This window comes from Pinus tabuliformis, chromosome 7, assembly GCF_031772625.1.
Source record: "Pinus tabuliformis cultivar Carrire ecotype Pingquan chromosome 7, CPIR1, whole genome shotgun sequence".
NCBI classification, from domain to species: domain Eukaryota; kingdom Viridiplantae; phylum Streptophyta; class Pinopsida; order Pinales; family Pinaceae; genus Pinus; species Pinus tabuliformis.
The window spans coordinates 492,125,995-492,145,225 of record NC_142293.1 but is presented as its reverse complement, the minus strand read 5'-3'; the positions used below and the strand labels follow the sequence as shown (position 1 = coordinate 492,145,225).

Here is a 19,231-nt window from a genome sequence, read left to right as displayed (position 1 = left end):
GGAAACGAGTTTCCGTCCGTACGGCGCGCGTTTCCATCTCGGGAAACGCGCCCGTACGGACGGAAACTCGTTTTCCACGCCGTACGTACGGGGAAACCTGTTTCCGTTTCGTTATCGTACGGAAACGGACCCCTGCCCAGCGTTTTCCTGCTACTTAGGCTCCAAACATAGGAGGAGGAGAAAAATTAAGAAGTGGAATGTGGGGGGCACTCCAAGAGGGAATTCACACCCCCTAGGAGAATTCGCACTTGTGGGGAAGAAGGGAAGGGGGGGTGGATTGACTTGTGGAGCTCACAAGGAGAGAGGAGGAGAAACAATGTTAAACAGAGGTAGGGCCTCATTTTGGAACTTTTTGCCAAATTCAAAATTGAACTCTTGTTTGCTTGATCAGTAAGACTGACATAGTTGGGATTAATTCTGGGATCCCTAAAATATCTCAAATGATTTTTGGCACCAATCCCATGAGGCTCGACCAAATATGAGCCCAACATGCTAATTGCAAAACATATATCCGACGAAAGTTCACCAAAAACACCAATGCGAATGAGTTTATGAAACTTAGAGGCATTTCCCAAATCTGGTTTGGCATCACTACCACATAACTTCTGAAAGTTAAGCTCCATTGAGGTAGTCACGGGCTTGCAGTTCACCATTCCAAATCCGGAATCCAACTCCCTCTTAATTTTGCAAATGAGAGGGTCTGCACCTGTCAGAAAGAGGTCGTCTTCAGAAGGTTCCAGTATGAGGGGTCTATCATCCACAACCTTTGAGCAAATGGTTTGGATCGACTTCACTCCTAGTGAATCTCAGCTTCATCAGACAGCTATCAATCCTCTCATACTAAGCTCGGGGTGTTTTTCTTCAAGCCATAGAGGGCTTTCTTCCACCTGCATACATGAGATTCCCGATCATGAATCTCAAACCCCTCGGGTTGTTCCAAACCTGTGGACCTGCTATATGAGGGGAATGGTCCCCTTGTAAGATTTTCCTTCGGTACATCTCACACATGTACCTTCATGCTCTTTTTGAATTCAGGCATCCCGGTCACCATCTGACTCACATCGGATAGGGCCCCGTAAAGTAAACCTCCGGTGCTATAGATGAGATGTGACAACTGACATGGTCCCCAATGGACCATCCTGCAACTTGATACAAATTGCCAACCCTGAACCCATGAGTAAAAGCATCTTTGAAAATTCTATTTTCAAACACGTACCTTTCCATCGATGAATGCCACCCTGAAACCTTGATTTTCATTGCCAAAATGGACACCAGGTTCTTCTTGTGATCAGGTACATAAAAGAGATTCTTGTAAATGAATCGAGTTACCCTCATTCAATTGAGGGGTAACATTCCCTACACCCTTTCCGAGATAGGTGGCATCGACTCCAAGTATAATCCCACGATTGTTTCCATCTCTACCAAATTAGAGAGAGCACCCTTCTATCCGATGAAGTGCCTGGGGTTCCTTGCTTTCTTGAAGAGTTGGCTATTTCCTTGATGACTTGCATTACCTGTCATTCCTCCGATCATTGAAGATCCCTGGAATTATTGTTATCATCATCAAGTGATGTGTTCCTACCATTCAGACACTCCTTCGCATAATGACTGGACTTATTACAACCAAGGCATCTGCCTTTCCTTCCACCTTTAGATTCGAACTTCCCATTGAAGTGATCTCTAGGTAGGCCATCAGAGGCTTCCGTTGTGCCATTTTGATAATGTTCTCTGCTTCGACTTCACCCTTGGTGAATTAGAAGAGGGATGAGGAATCCACTAATCCTATTGCCCTTTCCCAACTGTTTTCAGTGATTGCTCTTTCACTCTTGCTTGGGCTTTGTCTTCACCTCACCTCTAATACCATGTTAGTTTTAGGTATGTTCTATGCTTAAAGCAATTTATTTCAATTTTCACAGTTAGCTCAATATCTTTTCCAGATTAACAATCACATCAACATTAAAGTAAATTGCAGATAGAACATAAACATAGACTGCAGAAGACAAGCCAAGACAAGAGGACACAAGATGTGGCGCAAGCTAGGGACAAACCCCAATGTGGGGAAACCCTTGATCAATTCTTCTTATATGTTCTTCGATAGTTCAGCAGAGAGAGAGAGAGAGATAATACATTCACAACAGAAGTCAACACTTTGACTTATCTAAATAAGAGCATAGATCATCTCTAAGATGATACATGAGGTAGCTGAACTTAGTTGAAGACATGTTGCTTCCACTGATTCTCCAGGGTGACTCCATCGTCTTGCTACACCTATCGTTGTGCTGCTCCTCATCATCATGCTGCACCTCACCGTGCTACACCATGCTGCACCCATCATCACTATGCTGCATCTCATCATGCTTCACCAATCATGGCAGTACCAATCACTGTACTTCATCATGTGCCATTTGCTGCACCATGTTTGCCATAATATCCCATGTGCTTGCTGCACCATGCTTGCCACCATGTGCTTACTGCACCTTGCTTACCATACTGTTGTTTCATTGTTAGCATGCCTTTGGTGCTGTCCCATTGTTACATTGTTGTACTGTGACATTGCTGCTATCATGCCATCAATGTTATCATGCTGCCCATGCATCTTGCCGCACTCTCGTGCATTCAAACTTCATGGGTCACCTTGTTGTCATATTCCTAGCACTGCTGTCCCACTATTAGTGACTGCTGCTCCTATGATTGCTTGTTGTCCCATTTGTGTTTGCAGCACCATGCTTGCTGCTGTCCCATTGTAACCTACAACAACCCAACATACGTTAAACACTGTTGTTCCAAGTCTGCTTTCACTGCTGTTTATACTGTGACTGGTTAGGGCATCTGGTCATGCTGCAACAACCCTTACAAACACATCTAACAGTCCATAAACAACCCTCAAAGACTGTGGCACACCTTCATGAGACTCCACACTTAGTACGTTGTTGTTCTGGGCATATACTAGCCCTTAATCCTCCCTACGCAGACCCTAACTATGGTGCTATGGCCTGCGGCCTAGCACACAATCCACCTGTAGCATACGACCAGCACCATACAAGAATTTTGTCCACAAAACAGTGCCCAAACAGACCTGCGAGAGAGGTCTCCTAATTCGGTCTTCCTAGCAAGCAACTTGGCCTTCCTTTCAACAACTCGGTGCCCTGTTTAACCCACAAACCAATCCCTGATCTCCTCGTTGCCTTGGCCTCTTCTTGCTGCGGCTTCCTGAACAAGTTATTTAACCATATAAATACTGAAATAAATACAATGCAGTCTCAACCATCTACAGATCATCATTTGAAAGAAATAGACAAACACACAAGGGACACCATTATTTTTGGACAATCATCCCTGAAAAAACCCAACTTGCGAAAACCGATGCAGCAGTTCCGAGGGTTTTATTATTAAGCATCTTTCCTTGAGTACAACTAGGTGCCAAACTGGCTCACCTGACAAAGAAATCAATCTGGCAATAATACCTCTCTTCAGAAGCAAACATTCAGAAAGTTTGCTCCATGAAATTCTCTCCAACGCCTCTCTGAGGCTCCGCGTTAGCCCTCCTGGTTGACGCGTCAACCTAGAACCCTCTGCGTGAACCTACAGATGCTTTGCGCTGACTCTCTAGCCCTCTGCGTCACCCACGCAGGCCCTCTGGCCCTCTGCGTAGTCATTCTGGCCCTCTGCATGGCTCCTGCTGGCTTTGCGTAGCCTTCTCTGCCTCTACGCTTGTATTTAAGCATTATCTCTGCCTCTTTGCTATGCACTCACTGCCCCTCGCTACAACTCTGGTCAGTGGTTTGATTTCTCTCAACAAACCCTGCTCCAGAAAATCGAACTGATCAACTTGGTGTATTTCCAACTGACCCTCAAGCCTCCTCTTATACTTTTTCTATTGAGTCTTCAACGGCCGAGATTACATCTCTAATCAATGGATAAGATTAGATTTGACTTGATCCATGTCATTTAAAACCTTCTCACCCAATTTTATATTAATATCCATTAATATTTTTATTTTCCTATGTTTAGACTTAAGAACCCATTAAAAATATTAATTATTTTAATATCTCTCTCATTGGGTAGAATTTCCCAAAACCATTTTTGGGTCTTGGAGATCTCATGTGGTTTAGCCTCTTCCCCAATTTTCATGGCTAGAGCACATCCGATGCTACTCCAAATCAACAGGGAAGTGGGAGAGCATATCCGTGGACTTCATCATAGGGCTGCTAGTGGTACAAGGGCGTGGCTGCATTTATGTAGTGGTTGACAGGTTGACAAAGTTCTCCCACTTTTTTCCATCCCAGCCAAATATTTAGCATCAGAGGTGGCAAAGCTCTTCTTCATAGAGATCTTTAGGTTGCATGGTCTTCCGAAGACCATTATCAGTGATTGGGACAATCGATTTAAGGGGGGCATTTTGGCATGGGCTTTTCTAGTTGGTGGGTAATGAGCTCATGTCCAACATGAGAAATCATCCCCAAATTGATGGGTAAATCGAGATCATGAACAAGTTATTGGAGGGTTACTTGCGGAACTATGTGACAGGGCAACAACATGCATGGGTGAAGTGGCTACACCATGGGGAGTATTGCTACAACACCACCTATCATGTCTATTGGTATGTTTCCCTTTCGTGCTTTGTATGGTTACGATGCTTTGACTTTTGCTGACATGATTTTTGGAGACAGCAGGGCCCCAAGGGCCAAAGATTAGATTCAGGAGAGCCAAGAGATCCTTAGAGCTCTTAAGGATAACTTACAGACTGCCCAAAATCAACAGAAGATGTATGCTAACAGGCACAGGATTGAGAGGCACTTTGAGGTTGGGGACTTGGTTTTCCTAAGGCTCCAACCATACAAACAATCCACTTTGAAGTAGAAGGGAGCTAAGAAGCTCAAGCCACGCTTTTATGGGCCTATAGAGTGACTAGGCGGGTTGGAGAGGTAGCATATGAGCTGGAACTCCCACTAGGGAGTAAGGTGCACAACGTGTTTCATGTCTCATGCCTGAAAAAGGCCTTGGGGCAACAGGTGACAACTACCATGGAGTTACCACCCTTAGATGATGAGGGGCATTTGGTTTTGGTACTGGAGGCCATCTTGGAGGTGAGGGAGAGGAAGCTTAGAAACAGGACTATTCGGGAGCTTCTTATGAAATGGAAGGACCTACCTGAGGAGGATGCCACTTGGGAAGGAGAACAAGTACTTCAACATCCATCACTTTAGTTGCTTGAGGACAAGCAACATTTGGGCAGGGAGGACTGTGATGTTCCTACTTAGCAAGTTTCACTAAGTTATATATTTTTGCACAAATTTTGGTATTTTGACATGTTTTGACTTAGGAGAAGTGGGTTAGGAGGACCCCACTTGGCATTTTGATGAAAGAAGGCTCCAAACATAGGAGGAGAAGAAAAATTAAGAAGTGGAATGTGGGGGCCACTCCAAGAGGGAATTCACACCCCTTAGGAGAATTCGCACTTGTGGGGAAGAAGAGGGAAGGGAGGTCGACTTGTGGAGCCCACAAGGAGAGAGGAGGAGAAACAAAGTTAAATAGAGGTGGAGGGCCTCATTTTGGGACTTTTTGCCAAATTCAAAATTGAACTCTTGTTTGCTTGAGCTGCTTAGCCAAGTTAACTCGTGTTGTTCAACACGAGATTTTTGGGTGGAAATCTCACCTCTTTCTTCGGTGGACTTCGAGTGCCACCCTAGGGGAGCTTATCACTACATTTTAGAGCTGTTCTGGAGAGATTTGTAGGTACATTCAACCATCATTTGGAGTAGACTGGGCGCAGAAGAAGGGAGCACACACTCCTTGGGAGAAATTGTTATAGGGCATGCTAGATTTTGGGATTTTGGGGAGTGATTGCCTTAGCATTTGCCAGAGATTTGAGGTGTTTTGCAGGGCTGAAGTGAAGGGAGTTTAGAGGAGGATTTCTATTGCTTTTGGTAGCACACAAAGTGTGATTGGCTGGACCTGCACAAGGGTAGAGCTAAGGGAGTTTGGGGTTGAGAGAATTTTTGGGATTTGGAGGTCTTGTTGGAGGGATTTGCAGAGGGGATTTTGGAGAGATTTTCGGAGTGATTTTGGGCTTGAGAGCAACATCCTTCTTCAACAGTGCGCATTAACTAGTAGAGAGAGGAGTGCACATTTTTATGGCTTTTTGGACCAGCCGGAAGTAGCCCAATTCCTTGCTGGATTTTTGTGGGTTCGAGGTGTAGAGGTTGTGGTTAATTTTGCTGAATTTTCTAAGTAGTTTGGAGGGCCAAATCAACAGTTCATCCCCAACAGTTGCAACAGTTCTTTTTGGTTGGGCACAGTTCTTGTTGCAGAGCCATCTTCAGCGCTTGGGTACCTTTATCTCCACCTGGGTTCCCAGGTTCATCTATTCTCATACATTTTGTACTCCATCTTATTCAGTTAATAAAATGGTTCAATGTGCCGCAGTTTCTGGTGTTACTTGTTGTTGTTTATGCATGAGTTGAAATTTTGTGTTGCATGCTTGAATTTTTCTTTGTTATCATTGGTATTTCCTGCTAGGAATATTACAAACTCCATTTGTACATTTAGAACAAGGCACTAGTCTAGGTGGTGTTGATCCAACCCTCTGCTTTTACTAAATTGTCTTTCTTCTCTCTTAAATTCTAAATATCTAGGGTTAGCGTTAGGGTTTTTATGAAATATTGCTAATGAAATAATTTTCTTTGATGTATCATTGCTCTTTAAATAGGAATTGCATTGAAATTTGTCTAAAGTCAAAATTTTGTCTTCATTGCATGTTATCACCAATGTTACACTTATCGTTATTGACAATTTATCGCCAGGGGTCCAAAATTTTAATTATTGGCAATATTGGGAAACTTAGAAAAATACTCATTTTTTTCAATTTTTTAAACTTCTAAAGCAACATCAACATCAAATAAACACATTGTCACATAAATATGAAGATAAAACTACTATATAAAATGTATAAGATGTCAAGTGGTACATCAAACATCGATACTGAAATATGACATTTGTCCTGACTCTCTTGAGTCACAAGTCTTAATAAGATCAAAGAAAATTGCATCAAAACAAAAAGGTGTATCTCATGAGATGATCATCATGAGGCATCTAGATACTACAAGCCTACAAGGCTAATCATGATGCACTAAAATGTCAAGTTTCAACGATTCCCTCTACCCCTTTTATGGGCAAAGGTGATTGGTGTCATTCTTCCTCTAGAAGCAGTAGGTGGACGTGCTGAGCCAAGCCTGAGCTTGAGCCTGAAGTGGAAGGTGAAACTCTTGGGGAAAATGTGGAAGATGAAGTGGGATGTCTTCCGCCTCTTCCCCTAATTGGCAGTCTTTGTGCAGGTGGTCGTGGTTGTAGTGGCTGTATCTTTGACACACTCTCAAATTCAATATCCTCCCCTTGCTCTATATCTGTCTCTCCTACAAGTGGAGCATCCTCCTCCTCCTCCTCTTCCTCCACCTCCTCCCCCTCATCCTCTTGCTCCAACCACTCAGGTGCCTCCTCCATAATAGGCCTCTCAGTCTCCACCCTCCACGAACTCGTGGTGTCAAGTGCCTCCAATGAAATGGCATCTGTATCAGGTACTTTGTTTATCTACCTGACCCATAACCTGAGATTGTAGTAGACATATACCATGTCATTGAGGTGGTGGACATCTAACCTGCATGAGGAACATTTTGTGATTAATCATTAGAGGAATCATTTAATCAGGATTCAAGACGATGTCCCACATATGCCATAAATTAAATTAATGAACTTATATAAAAAAAATTAATTTAAATTTGAAAATTTCTAAGTTTCTAACCTGTTGCGCTTCTTGGAGTGTATCTTTTCAAAGACACTCCAATTGCGCTCACACCTTGAAGAGCTGCAAGTTTGACTTAGCACTCGAATGGCAAGTTTTTGCAACTTTGGGACTCTTCTACCATAGTTTTCCCACCAAACATCTACAACAAATAAATGGAAAGGATTCAAATTTCCAAGGAAAGATAATGACTTATATTTCAATTTTCCATTAAGTAACAAATGTCAAAATTCAAATAGAATCATAGATAGTCATAGAAACTTAGAAAGGAAACACATTGAAATTTGAAATTGAAATAAATTTTACTTGTAGCTTACCTGGCATCCTTGCGGTCCTGTCTTGGATAGCCATATCATACCCAAATGTCCTAGAACTCAACTTATATACCTCAAGCTGTTTGGAAATCTCATTGCATTCAGTGGAAGTCAACACCATGATCTGCACCAAACCTGAATCCACATGCATAAGAGAATGCAGGGTTGAGGTAGAGCCCTGCTACATGAATCAGACGATGGAGAGTGTTGTTCCATTGCTCATCAATCACACCCCATATCTCATCTCATCTAGTGAATCCCTCTTCCCCCTTGTCCTCATAGTATTGATGGATAACTTCCTTGGCCCTATCCATGGCCTCATACAAGTATCCCATTGCGGGCTTCTCACCATCAACCAAGCGAAGAACCTTTACTAAAGGTTCACTGATAGCACACAACTCCTCCACTCCCGTCCAAAAACTCTAGTTGTGTCTCACAAGTTGGGCTATGACTTGCCCATCCACTTTTGTGCTATAGACATAAGCATTCCACTCATCTGAGAGAAACATCCTTTGCAACTCCAACATCGAATTGTGAAGAGATTGAAGAGAAATGAAGCTAGTTGCAAAACATGTGATAGTAGGACGAACCAACTCCTTGCTCCCTGTGAACTGTCTCATGAGTGTTAGAACAAATGTATGATTGTAAATATATTTTGTAACACTCCTAGCCAACTCAACAATTTCCTTGATCCAAGGAATTTTTCCCATGTCCTCTAGCATCAAATCAATGCAATGGGTGGCACAAGGAGTCCAATATAAGGTCCGATACCTCTCCATGAGCAACTTGCTAGCAGCAACATAGTTAGCAACATTGTCTGTAATGACTTGGACAACATATTGCGGACCTATCTCCTGAATGAAGTTATCCAATAACTCACATAATAACTGTGCATCTTTAACATATGCAGATGCATCAATAGATTTGATAAACATTGTCCCCCTTGGACAATTAACCAAGAAATTCAGAATGGACTTGCCCTTCCCATCTGTCCAACCATTTGACATAACGGTGCATCTTGTGATCTCCCATGATTCTTTCAACTCAGCCAATCTCCTTGTGCAATTAGCCTTTTCCCCTTGAAGGAGATGCCCTCTCAAGTCATTATAAGAAGGGCCCTTGTAGCCCGAACCAACAATGGTAGCAACTTCAAACATGGAATGGTAGAATGGGTTGTTCTTGGCAATGTTGAATGGTATGTCACTCCATAGAAAGCATTTGGCCACAATTTTGTTAGCCTCTTCCTTCTCCTTCGATTTCACCACTGGCCAAATAGAAGGCTGCCCCCAGGCACAGATCTTGGCACAAATAAAGGTGAGGACGCTGAGGGCTAGACATTCTAGAAGGTGTGCCCGAGGATTGGGTTTCCCCCACTGTTGAGAGGAACTTAGAATTACAAATTCTGAAATAGAATACAAATCCACAAAATTGAAAAAACATGAAAAATGCTCCAATTAAAATACCATAGCTACATAAGTATTAAATCCCCCAATCAAAGAGAGAAAACAGAGGTATATCTAATGAACATTGCATACCCTATACTAGATCTTCAAAAACAAAGAAAATGAAGGAGAATTTATTTTTACATACCTAGAAATGTGGAAAAGGTATATTGGAGTAGATATCCACTCCACAAATACTTAGCTAATGGCAACAAATCTATGGAAATACCTTTGTTTAGTGGTTATAGTCAGGTCACAAGGTCGCTATACCTCTTAGAGTTCAATCCTAGAAAGAAAAAAACCAAAATGACCAAAAAAAACTGGACCCGGATGCTTAAAAGCGAATTTCGGAACAGTTAAATTGGGCAAATCGAAATTATCGCAATAATTTCGATCGAAATTATTGCAATAATTTTGATTTGCCCAATTTATCATGATAAGTACCTGTGATAATATCGGCAAGGTGGTTTTCGGCGATAATATCACAATAATTCCGATAATTATCGCGATATGTGCAACACTAGTTAAGACCTAAGTAACCGGATTCGTTATATAGGGGCCACGTGTCCGAATCCGGCATGTCGGACATGATTCACCCGAAAAACGTGTCCAAAAAACATGACACGTCGAATCCTATCAGGACACGTCGAATCCCAAGCGTGTCATGAAATTCACCAGCGTGTCCCGATTTTTGACAGTGTGTACAGGATTCGTTTGGCGGAAAAGTGACCTGTGTTTGTCCGGACCATCTTTTGGAAGATATTTGCTGGTTGCATTCCCTTTATTTCTAGCAAGATATAGTGTAACACGGTTAGATGTATACTGGAAATCCTATATGTATAGTGGATGTTGGATTTGAGTAAATATTTAGGATGTACTTATTAAGGTTTTGTTCATGATGATGTCAATCAAGTAAGTTATTTGAACGAGAAGTTTTGATTGAGGAATCTTTCAACTATAGGATCACAAGATAGCCATTTTATTTGTAAGTCATTAATGGTGGTTTCTATTTTTCCTTTTCTACATGTATCATCTAGATTTTCAATAGAATGTTTCACATTCTCTTTGATTGGACTTGGTTTTCTTGTTTCCATATCTTTTCTGGGCGCAACTATGCACAAAGTTGCAGCGTGTGTATGGTTTACAACTTTTATGTGAAATAACATGCTATTGAGGCTTGCCCCACATTGCAAAATCTAGGGTAATTTAAATCCTTTTATCCCAGGTCATTGATTAGAAACATAAACAAAATCGACCTAATGCCTCCACATCACATTCTGCTTTGGCATAGATTGTGAATTTCCACTTGATACCATGCTCTCTGCAAAATGAGTCAATCTCATTAGTGCTGTACTCTTCACCAATATTAGATTTCAATGCCTCGAGATATTTATCACTTTGCTTTAAACAAAAATGTGTTGTCACTTGTCAGTGTGTTTATCTTACTATCTTGTAGTTGCAAGTTGTCTTTCAGTTATGAATTATGAATCATGATTTATGTGACCAGTACCACTGACATGTATTTGAATTTTGTATGTACTATGCATGCTATAGATGAAGATCTATGTTTGAAATCAATAAATTTGTATCATTAATTAAAATTTGTGTAAGAAATATCTAATTTTTTATATATATATATATATATATATATTTTAATAAAATAATATATAACGAGTCCTACGTGTCTTGTTCCGGGGGGTCAACGTGTCCGAATCCGACACCACGAATCCCAAATCCCCGTGTCAGGTGACTTAGGTTAAGGCCCTATTTCTAGTGCTGACATCATCATATTTTGCTGTTTTAGCATGTTTCAGCCATAAAAACTCCGTTGCAGGCCCTAAACTCTTCATATATAGTTGAAATTCTGGATCTTTTGTTGATTTACCATTGTAAGATTTTTTTTCTTCGGATTGTTATATGACATTGTATACCCAATCATTGAAAATCTACGAAGCTCTAACTTATAATAGCCCTATAATTTACTTTAGTGGTCTAAGGATAGAGTGCTTGAACTTTGGTGAAGATTATCCTAGTCACACAGGCTTTGCCGTACCTTATCCCGAATCATCCATCCATCACCTTGAACCATTCTTATTGAATATCCTTTAGGTGATCATCATATGGAAGCCTCCTTTGTGGTTTAAACACCACTAAATAGTTGGAGAAAGGATGTTTAGGTGATAGTGGTAGCCAATCTCTTGTTGCCTTAAGGACTGGATCTACCTAGTGAGGCTTTGCCTAGGCTTGGAAGCGGTAACAAAACCCACTTGCTCCTTCTTCAAAGACTTGGAAGAACTGTTTGGTCAAGAGGTATAATGAAAATAAAATATTATGCCTTCTTTCATAATACTTAATTGCCATCATCCATAAACATAATCAAAGCAAAGAAAGTCCACTTACTTAGATTATCATCCATTCGTCCAAGCTTCATCAATATTCATCCAAGAAAAGAGCACATTCCACATCAAGAAGTCATTTTCAAGAGGTTGCTCAACTCATCCTTCCATAACCAATTTATTAAGAAGATAAAATCAAATAAATTTCAGACTTGTTAAGGAATTTCTCCCCCAATCCAACCATGAGAAAATGAGCGAAAGTGCACCTGTATTTATGCAGGAGGTGCTAAACTTCCTTTTCATTAAAAGACTATTTTTCTATGCTAAAGCCTAAAAGCCCCTAATCTAGCCTATGGAGGGGCAGGTGACCCTTTTATTTAATTGATTTAAAATACAATTAATGTGGATTATTCATGTCACATGTACAAAATCTAAGGGGCATGGGTCCTCAAAGTTGAGACACATCTTTAAAAAAGGTTTTCTGCTCGTAGCGGTAGCATCCATACTCCAAAGATTCTGAAACACTTGAATTTTGCCACGAGGAATGAAAGCCAGCAATGTACTCTTATACAAGTAACATTCTGAAGTGAACTTGTGGCATGCAAATAAACACTCAGCTCCCAAAAGTGGACGTGTGGTTCATAAGGTTAATGTTCAGCCATGAAAATCTCCTCAAGGGTAACAGCTCTTCAAAGTGATGCTTCCTAGTATGTATATGTATGAGGCTTCAAAGTTGGCACTCCAGCATTCATAATGTCTCAAAATGGCTAGTCACCCCCATGAATCAAGCAAGCAACCTCTTCATCTAACATTTCAAAACCCTCTCATTGCACAAGTGAGTATTCTATGCTATCGATGGTGGATGTGACCTTCAAAACATGGACAAAACAGTTTCATAGAGCGCCATTCTAACCTTATCAACATCGACAAATAAAGAGGTCAGCCCTAGACCTGTTAGGTTAGCCTATTCCTATATTTTATGTTGGCTCAGCATCCAAACTCATATTTTTTGATTGGCCACTAAACAAATTTTCTCTTCCTTGCACAAGTGTGTGTGTGTGTGTGGGGTACAGCTTCAGAACTTTCAACGTAAAGTGAAAAAATAATAATGCTAGCACTCTGTTTTTTTCTAGGCTGAAAGGATGCTACAGGTCATGTTGCGTCCATTCAGGAGGGTACTCTGCTGGCACCTGCACTCCAACTAAACTGGTACTTCATTTTTTCTACTGTTTGATGAGAGGTCTCTCTGAAACTGCAGAGGACTTTGTGCAGAAAAGTTCCACTAAGGGGTATCCACAATCGCAGAGATCTCTTCAACATACAATCAGCAACTTGTCCAACAATTATCTCCATCGTCAGAATTAAAATCCTTAACCTTCACATCGACATTCTCTCTAAACTGAATGGTATTATCAACTTGGGACAGAATATATATTGCATCCTGTTTTCTTCTCTGATATCAAGAGGCAAGAAGCTGACCATATTACAGCCATCAAGCAGCTCTGCCAATGCTTTGTTTAATTTTGCAAACCATGGGGCCATTTGCTCATTCATATCTGCTATCAATAATCTTGTATTTGGGTCAAGAGCTTCTCCATTTCTTTCTTGTTTGTAGCATGATCCAGATTAATTCTTAGCCAAAAATTCACATGAGTTCAGGTCGCAACATGGCAAAAAGAGATGCCATACAACCACTTGGATACTTTGTTCTATATGACACAGGCTGCACAATCAAAAACAACATAATCACTATCGAAAGAATCCTCCAATTGTTCTTTAAGCCAATCCTCCAAACTCTCCTTCATGACAATCTCTGAAAATATAAGGTCCCTAAAATCTCACCACTGCCCACAGGCCCAGTGACAATCTTCCAGGGCATGCATAGCCCATACAATAATGCTACAGATTCCTTGTTTTCAGACCTGAATTCAGACATGAGGCTTCTCTCCATTTCAGACTTTGTCACTCCTGTTCTTCTTCCTTCTCCTGACAGATTTGTGAGGAGAATTCATCCACAGGCGAGCGGATAACAGTACCCAACAAAGTGGTGGGTAACAAGTCCAATCCCAACTCACAGTAAAGAGGGTGAATAGAAAAAATGCCCTTTGACTAGCATATTCTTTCCTTGATCATCAATATTGTCTATTTTTCCATGTGTTCTGTTAGTCCTCATTATACAGGATGCTTCCTGCATGAATTTTATGTTACTAGTTACATGTCTCTCCTTCAGAATGACTTTCCAAAAAGGTGAAATATACGTCTTTAAATTTAGAGCTAGTCTAGTTGTTCAAATGTGCAATCTTAGAGCAGTGTTTTCGGTGTGATCTTCAAAAGGTATTTAGTGCCAAGCTTTATAAATGAAGAGCTATGATAATCGGTCCTCTCTCAGTTGTAAGTTTCTAATCTTTGACACATATTTATCATATATAAGTTAGTCCTCTCCCAGTTGTAAGTTTCTAATCTTTGACACAAATTTATCATATATAAGTTAGTCCTCTCCCAGTTGGAAGCTTCTAATCTTTGACACATTTATCATATATAAGTTAGAAATAAATTTTTGTTGAAATTTCTTTTTCATTACATTGTATATATCAGTGTTGCACGAAGCGCCCCCCCCCCCCCCCGGTTCCAAGCCCCGAAGCGCGTCCCGTACGGAAGCGCCTAGGAAGCTTGGCCGGAAGCGCGCTTCCGAAATTTTTAGACGCTTCCTGGAAATTTGGAAGCGCCGAAGCGCGCTTCGTACGGCGCTTCCCAGACGCTTCCAGAGAAACGCTTCCAGAAAAGGAAAAGCATTTAGAAAATCGTTTTTTTTTCAATTTTTTTTTAAATTTTAGGTGAGTTTGCTTGTTGGGGGTGGGTCCACCTTGGGTTAGGGTGACAAATGAAAGCAAAAAAAAATATAAATATAGCAGATGCTCCCTCATGGTAATGTTAAATTCTTAAAGTAAAAGTGACATTCTCCTTTATTTTTCATTTTCATCCTTTTACTTAAATTTTTAACATTACCATGAAATGACTCAGAATGTTTGAGAGTGGTTCCAGCCTCATTGGACTTCATATGGAGAAAATAGAATTTCATATCCTATTCAAAATTCAGTAGACTTAACAGTTTTCAGGTATTCAGGATCAATGGGATTGTGGCATTTCATTAGATTATATCAAGTATGAAGGTATGCGATTAGCATTGAATCAAGAGCACCAAGCCCTATATGTACCCTGGTGTTGGTGGTGTTAATTGTTGAACTCCTTTGTCACGCGGCACGCCCTTAGCAAAAAATTACCTTTCAATCAAGTCAAAATCATCGATCAAACATGTTAAGCTTTTTCTACCATATTTTAAGTCTTGATTAGGTAGTTTGATCAAAATTGGGCAATGTTGACTAATATCCCTAGACAATCGAGGTAGAGGCAAAGGCTAGACAAGAGGAGAAGAATCTAGATTCTAGATCATTAATGTACAATGGATGTTATATCTATCTTGATTTATGCAAAAATATGCATGTTTTCATGTCTTCTACAATTAATTTGGTATTTGGGATGTTTGTTTTGAGTATAAATGCAAAAAAATATAAAAAATATATATATATATATATATAGCAGACGCTTCCGCGGACGCTTCGCTTCCTAGATTTTTGGAAAATGACGCTTCGGCGTCCCCGCTTCCAAAAAACGCTTCCGCTTCCGCTTCGCTCCCGCTTCGTGCAACATTGGTATATATCACATCGGAAAGCACATCAAGTCTTGACACAATACAACATTTTCCATGGTACCATTAGGTGCAGGAGCAACTGAGTACGTAGCTTATAGTAGGAGCCTAGGAATGAAATCCTAATGTCGGGTAGCCTGGATCTTCACTAGGACGCTTAGGCATGAGATCCAAATGGTAGCCAGCTTGCTTATTTCCTATCACAAGAGTCACAAGAGTTGCCATTGCTGATTTTCTGCCAAGGATAGAACTCAAGATCGGTGTTGGGCAATTTATCCATTTTTCTGTTAGACTATAAGCTCATGTCCAAAAAAAATAGATCTAAGTTCACTTATTAGTGTAGAAAACTCATTTTCATGCTCTGCAGGCTAATTCATCAAATACATAGCAACTATGAAGATCTTGTCATTAATGGTATATCTTAGGTCTCCAAAAAGAACTTCAGCTGGCTAAATTTAATAGAATCAACTCTTCAGATGTTACTGTTTTGATAATGCTCTAAAATATACTGTAAAGAAATGGTTTTTCCTACTTAAAACAGAAAGATACCCAGCCCAATTTATTGTGTATTATCAACCGGCAACAATAACTTCATATACATGCATGTATATGATGTGGTCTTTGGAAGGCAACAGGGAGATGTATCAGTAACAGAAACTGAAGTCCTAACCTAATAATCAATTTTTAACATATTGATTTTATGTTTTTTATTTTACTTTGATGACTTGGTTATCATGAATCAATCCTACAAGTGCCTACAGCTTTAATCTGTTGGCATATTAATGATCTAATTGCACATGGAAACGGGTGTTTTTCCATTATACACTCGTAGCTGTGAGTAAATTCTCTTTATAAAACAGATTTATTGAATGATGATATTGTGTTACACTTGATTGTATTCTCGAGTATACATACTAGTGTTGGTGTTTAATTTCACTCTCCAAATCTGCTGTTTTGTGTACTCTATTTGGCCTGATTTTTACTGATGATTAACTTTTGAAGGCTTGATTGCAAGACAAAGAAGATTTGAACTGGAACGGCTGAATAATCAGTTGCGCCAAATAAATACGAAATTGAAAAGACAAGCCCGGATAGAGTCATATGCACCAAGCCTGACCTATGCACCAGTTGGTCGCTCCCCTGGGATGGAAACGACAATTGATACAAGAAGAGATGAGATGATGTCAAAGCTAAAGGAAGGAAAGAAATATCTCAGGCTTCAGGATCCACAGAAAGCATTTGAAGAATTTAAAGAAGGACTTAGAATTGCTCAAGCTCTTGGGGATCCTATTGAAGCTAAAAAGGCAGCTCGAGGATTGGGTAAACATTTTTTACCTTAAAAATTATGACATAAGATTCAAATACTAGCCTCAGTGAAGTATTTGTACAAACAGGGCAGTGGTCTTGTATTTCAACGATGGGAATGCAGAGGTCTTCTTTCATTTAGTTTATCATCGATGGGAATGAAAGGATGATAATTCTGCTTGGATCATTTTTACTTGTTATGGCATATCTGTTTAGCCTGACTCCTATAGAGATTTCAGGCGAGGGCTTTGAAATTGCCGTTTCCATAGTTGAAATCATTCTAGTTATGACATGTTGTAACTTGTGCAGGGGCATCATGCCAACGACAGCGGAAGTTTCGTGAAGCTATAAAATATCATTCCATGGTATTATCAATTTCAGAGAAGGCGAAAGAGCACACAGGAGATACAGAAGCTTATGGAGCAATTGCTGATTCCTATACTGAACTCGGGGATTTGGAAACAGCGGCCAAATATTATGATAAGTACATAGAAAGATTAGAGACTGATTGACTGATTGGAATGGCAGGAGCTAATTTTCTGGCAATGGCTTCACTTTATTTTGTAAAGCTATATACCAGTTACCGAAGGAGCATGTCAATACTTTGGCAGTTGATTATGTTTTCTTTGGATGAGTTTGTTATCATGCATGATTGAAATTTTATGTATTAGTTTAAACTAATTATCACTATCTGGTTTTGTCATATCCCTGTTAGATCACAATTTTAAGAGTTCTGTAAATTAACCATTTCAAATTGTGCCAGTAATTATTTATATAAATTTCATGTGCACGAGTTGTTCCTTCTCATCTTTTGGATAATCAATTTCACATCTGCTATGAGATCATTTTACATGTGACATTGTTTATTTCACTGGGGTAGTATGCTGTAATTCTTTATAATATTACAGCACAAGTTTTCATAACGTCTAGGTCTTGCAAACATCCGCTATTATGGAATCCAACCTAATGTCAGCTTCCATGAAACTTTGGAACCATGTTTCGGCAATGATTATGTAAATCATTCCATATGTATTATGGATGGTCATGATGGTTACCGTCAACTCAATATCTTGTGTGCTTGTATTTTTTTTAGTTAGCCTATATTTAATATTTGTTTGAGTTCATTTAAATGTGTTAGTCAACTCAAATTGATTACCATTAAAAGAAAACTTTTGGAGACAATTTTTACTTTGAGCTTTATGGTGATGTTTCTGGAATATATTTCGTTGAAATTTTAAATTTTAAATGAAGATATTTTCGTGATATCTACTTACAGAAAATTTCAGAAACATGGGTGAGAAGGGCATGTATGAAATACAAGTTTTCAAAGATATTGGCAATATGAGTGTCTCTGCATTGGTACAAAAGTATTTATTATATTCTGGCTAATTGGTATTCTCCTCTTTTCTATTCTTCTATATGAGATTGGATATAAATATGTTTAAACTTTACTGTATTTAAATGCATATTTTTACCAGGCTTGCAAATATGGATTTTCCTGATATATCCATGGAGTTGAGAAAGCCAAAACATACTGCATAGTCTCAATTTGTCTACAATATAAACACATCCAAAACTCATCCCAAAAATGCCTAATGTTTGTAACTACCAATCTCTGAGGGATAATCCATGTTATGAAAATGAAATGTTATAAAAAATCCTGTTGGATGGGTTTGTGTGTAAATTGACGACTTGGTTCATTACTGTAAAGTCCCCACCTTATATTCAAGAAGTAGAAGGTGCTTGTACATGGCAATAATTTTTAGTCTGTTGCGGCTTTAGTGGAATGGCAGGTTGTGAGAACCCATGACAGTCCTACACTTCACTAGTAAAAGGGACCAAAAACACAGCTTACTGTAAAGCTTATTTTGAAACCAATTACTAAATGTTTGTAGCTTACATGTGAGACCAAAAGGGTCCAAAGGTAAGGTAAGATAATGTCTACATGGAACTAAAATAATGGGTCAATAGGACTGGAAACTATGTCAAGTAACAAACATAATGTGAAGTGCAAAGGCAACTCCACAAAGCTTGACCCAGGGGGATATTGTTAGACACCCACCTATTCTACTGGCTCAACACAGTGTTCGATTTTGGCAATTTTCTACAGTTTTTTGTTTTTTGAACTTCCAGGGCTGTTTTGAGACCCTAAATGATGTTTTTTTTGATGTGGTGGGGTCTAGGAGAAGCCAAGTCGGAATGCGTACTTCTCGGCTAGACCTTTCCAATAGGCTATCGAGTGCACCAAACATAGATCGTATGTAAAAATTACGACCTTGAGAAGTTGACGTATCAATTAACCGCATCGAAACCCACAAGCCTTTTGGTGT

At 39.8% G+C, this 19,231-nt stretch overlaps 2 protein-coding genes and 1 pseudogene across 2 annotated transcripts; 1 reads left to right on the top strand and 2 right to left on the bottom strand.

Moving 5' to 3' along the window:
- Window positions 1-8,534: 8,534 nt before the first annotated feature.
- On the bottom strand, window positions 8,535-9,119 carry LOC149248181 (uncharacterized). The gene has a single exon (XM_089448062.1). The coding sequence runs from the start codon at window positions 9,117-9,119 to the stop codon at window positions 8,535-8,537; it is 585 nt and encodes a 194-aa protein (XP_089304188.1).
- A 3,287-nt stretch (window positions 9,120-12,406) lies between these two features.
- Window positions 12,407-13,954, bottom strand: LOC149248180 (GPN-loop GTPase 3-like; annotated as a pseudogene).
- A 2,617-nt stretch (window positions 13,955-16,571) lies between these two features.
- Window positions 16,572-17,706, top strand: LOC149248179 (protein FLUORESCENT IN BLUE LIGHT, chloroplastic-like). Its single transcript, XM_089456015.1, has 2 exons — window positions 16,572-16,916; window positions 17,211-17,706. The coding sequence occupies exons 1-2, from the start codon at window positions 16,742-16,744 to the stop codon at window positions 17,411-17,413; spliced, it is 378 nt and encodes a 125-aa protein (XP_089312141.1). The 5' UTR covers window positions 16,572-16,741; the 3' UTR covers window positions 17,414-17,706.
- The last annotated feature ends 1,525 nt before the right edge of the window (window positions 17,707-19,231 follow it).

Coding starts and splice junctions, on each gene's coding strand:
- LOC149248181 (XM_089448062.1), bottom strand. CDS start 9,119: ATGTCAAATGGTTGGACAGATGGGAAGGGCAAGTCCATTCTGAATTTC.
- LOC149248179 (XM_089456015.1), top strand. CDS start 16,742: ATGGAAACGACAATTGATACAAGAAGAGATGAGATGATGTCAAAGCTA. Junction 16,917..17,210: donor AAAGGCAGCTCGAGGATTGG/GTAAACATTTTT, acceptor TAACTTGTGCAG/GGGCATCATGCCAACGACAG.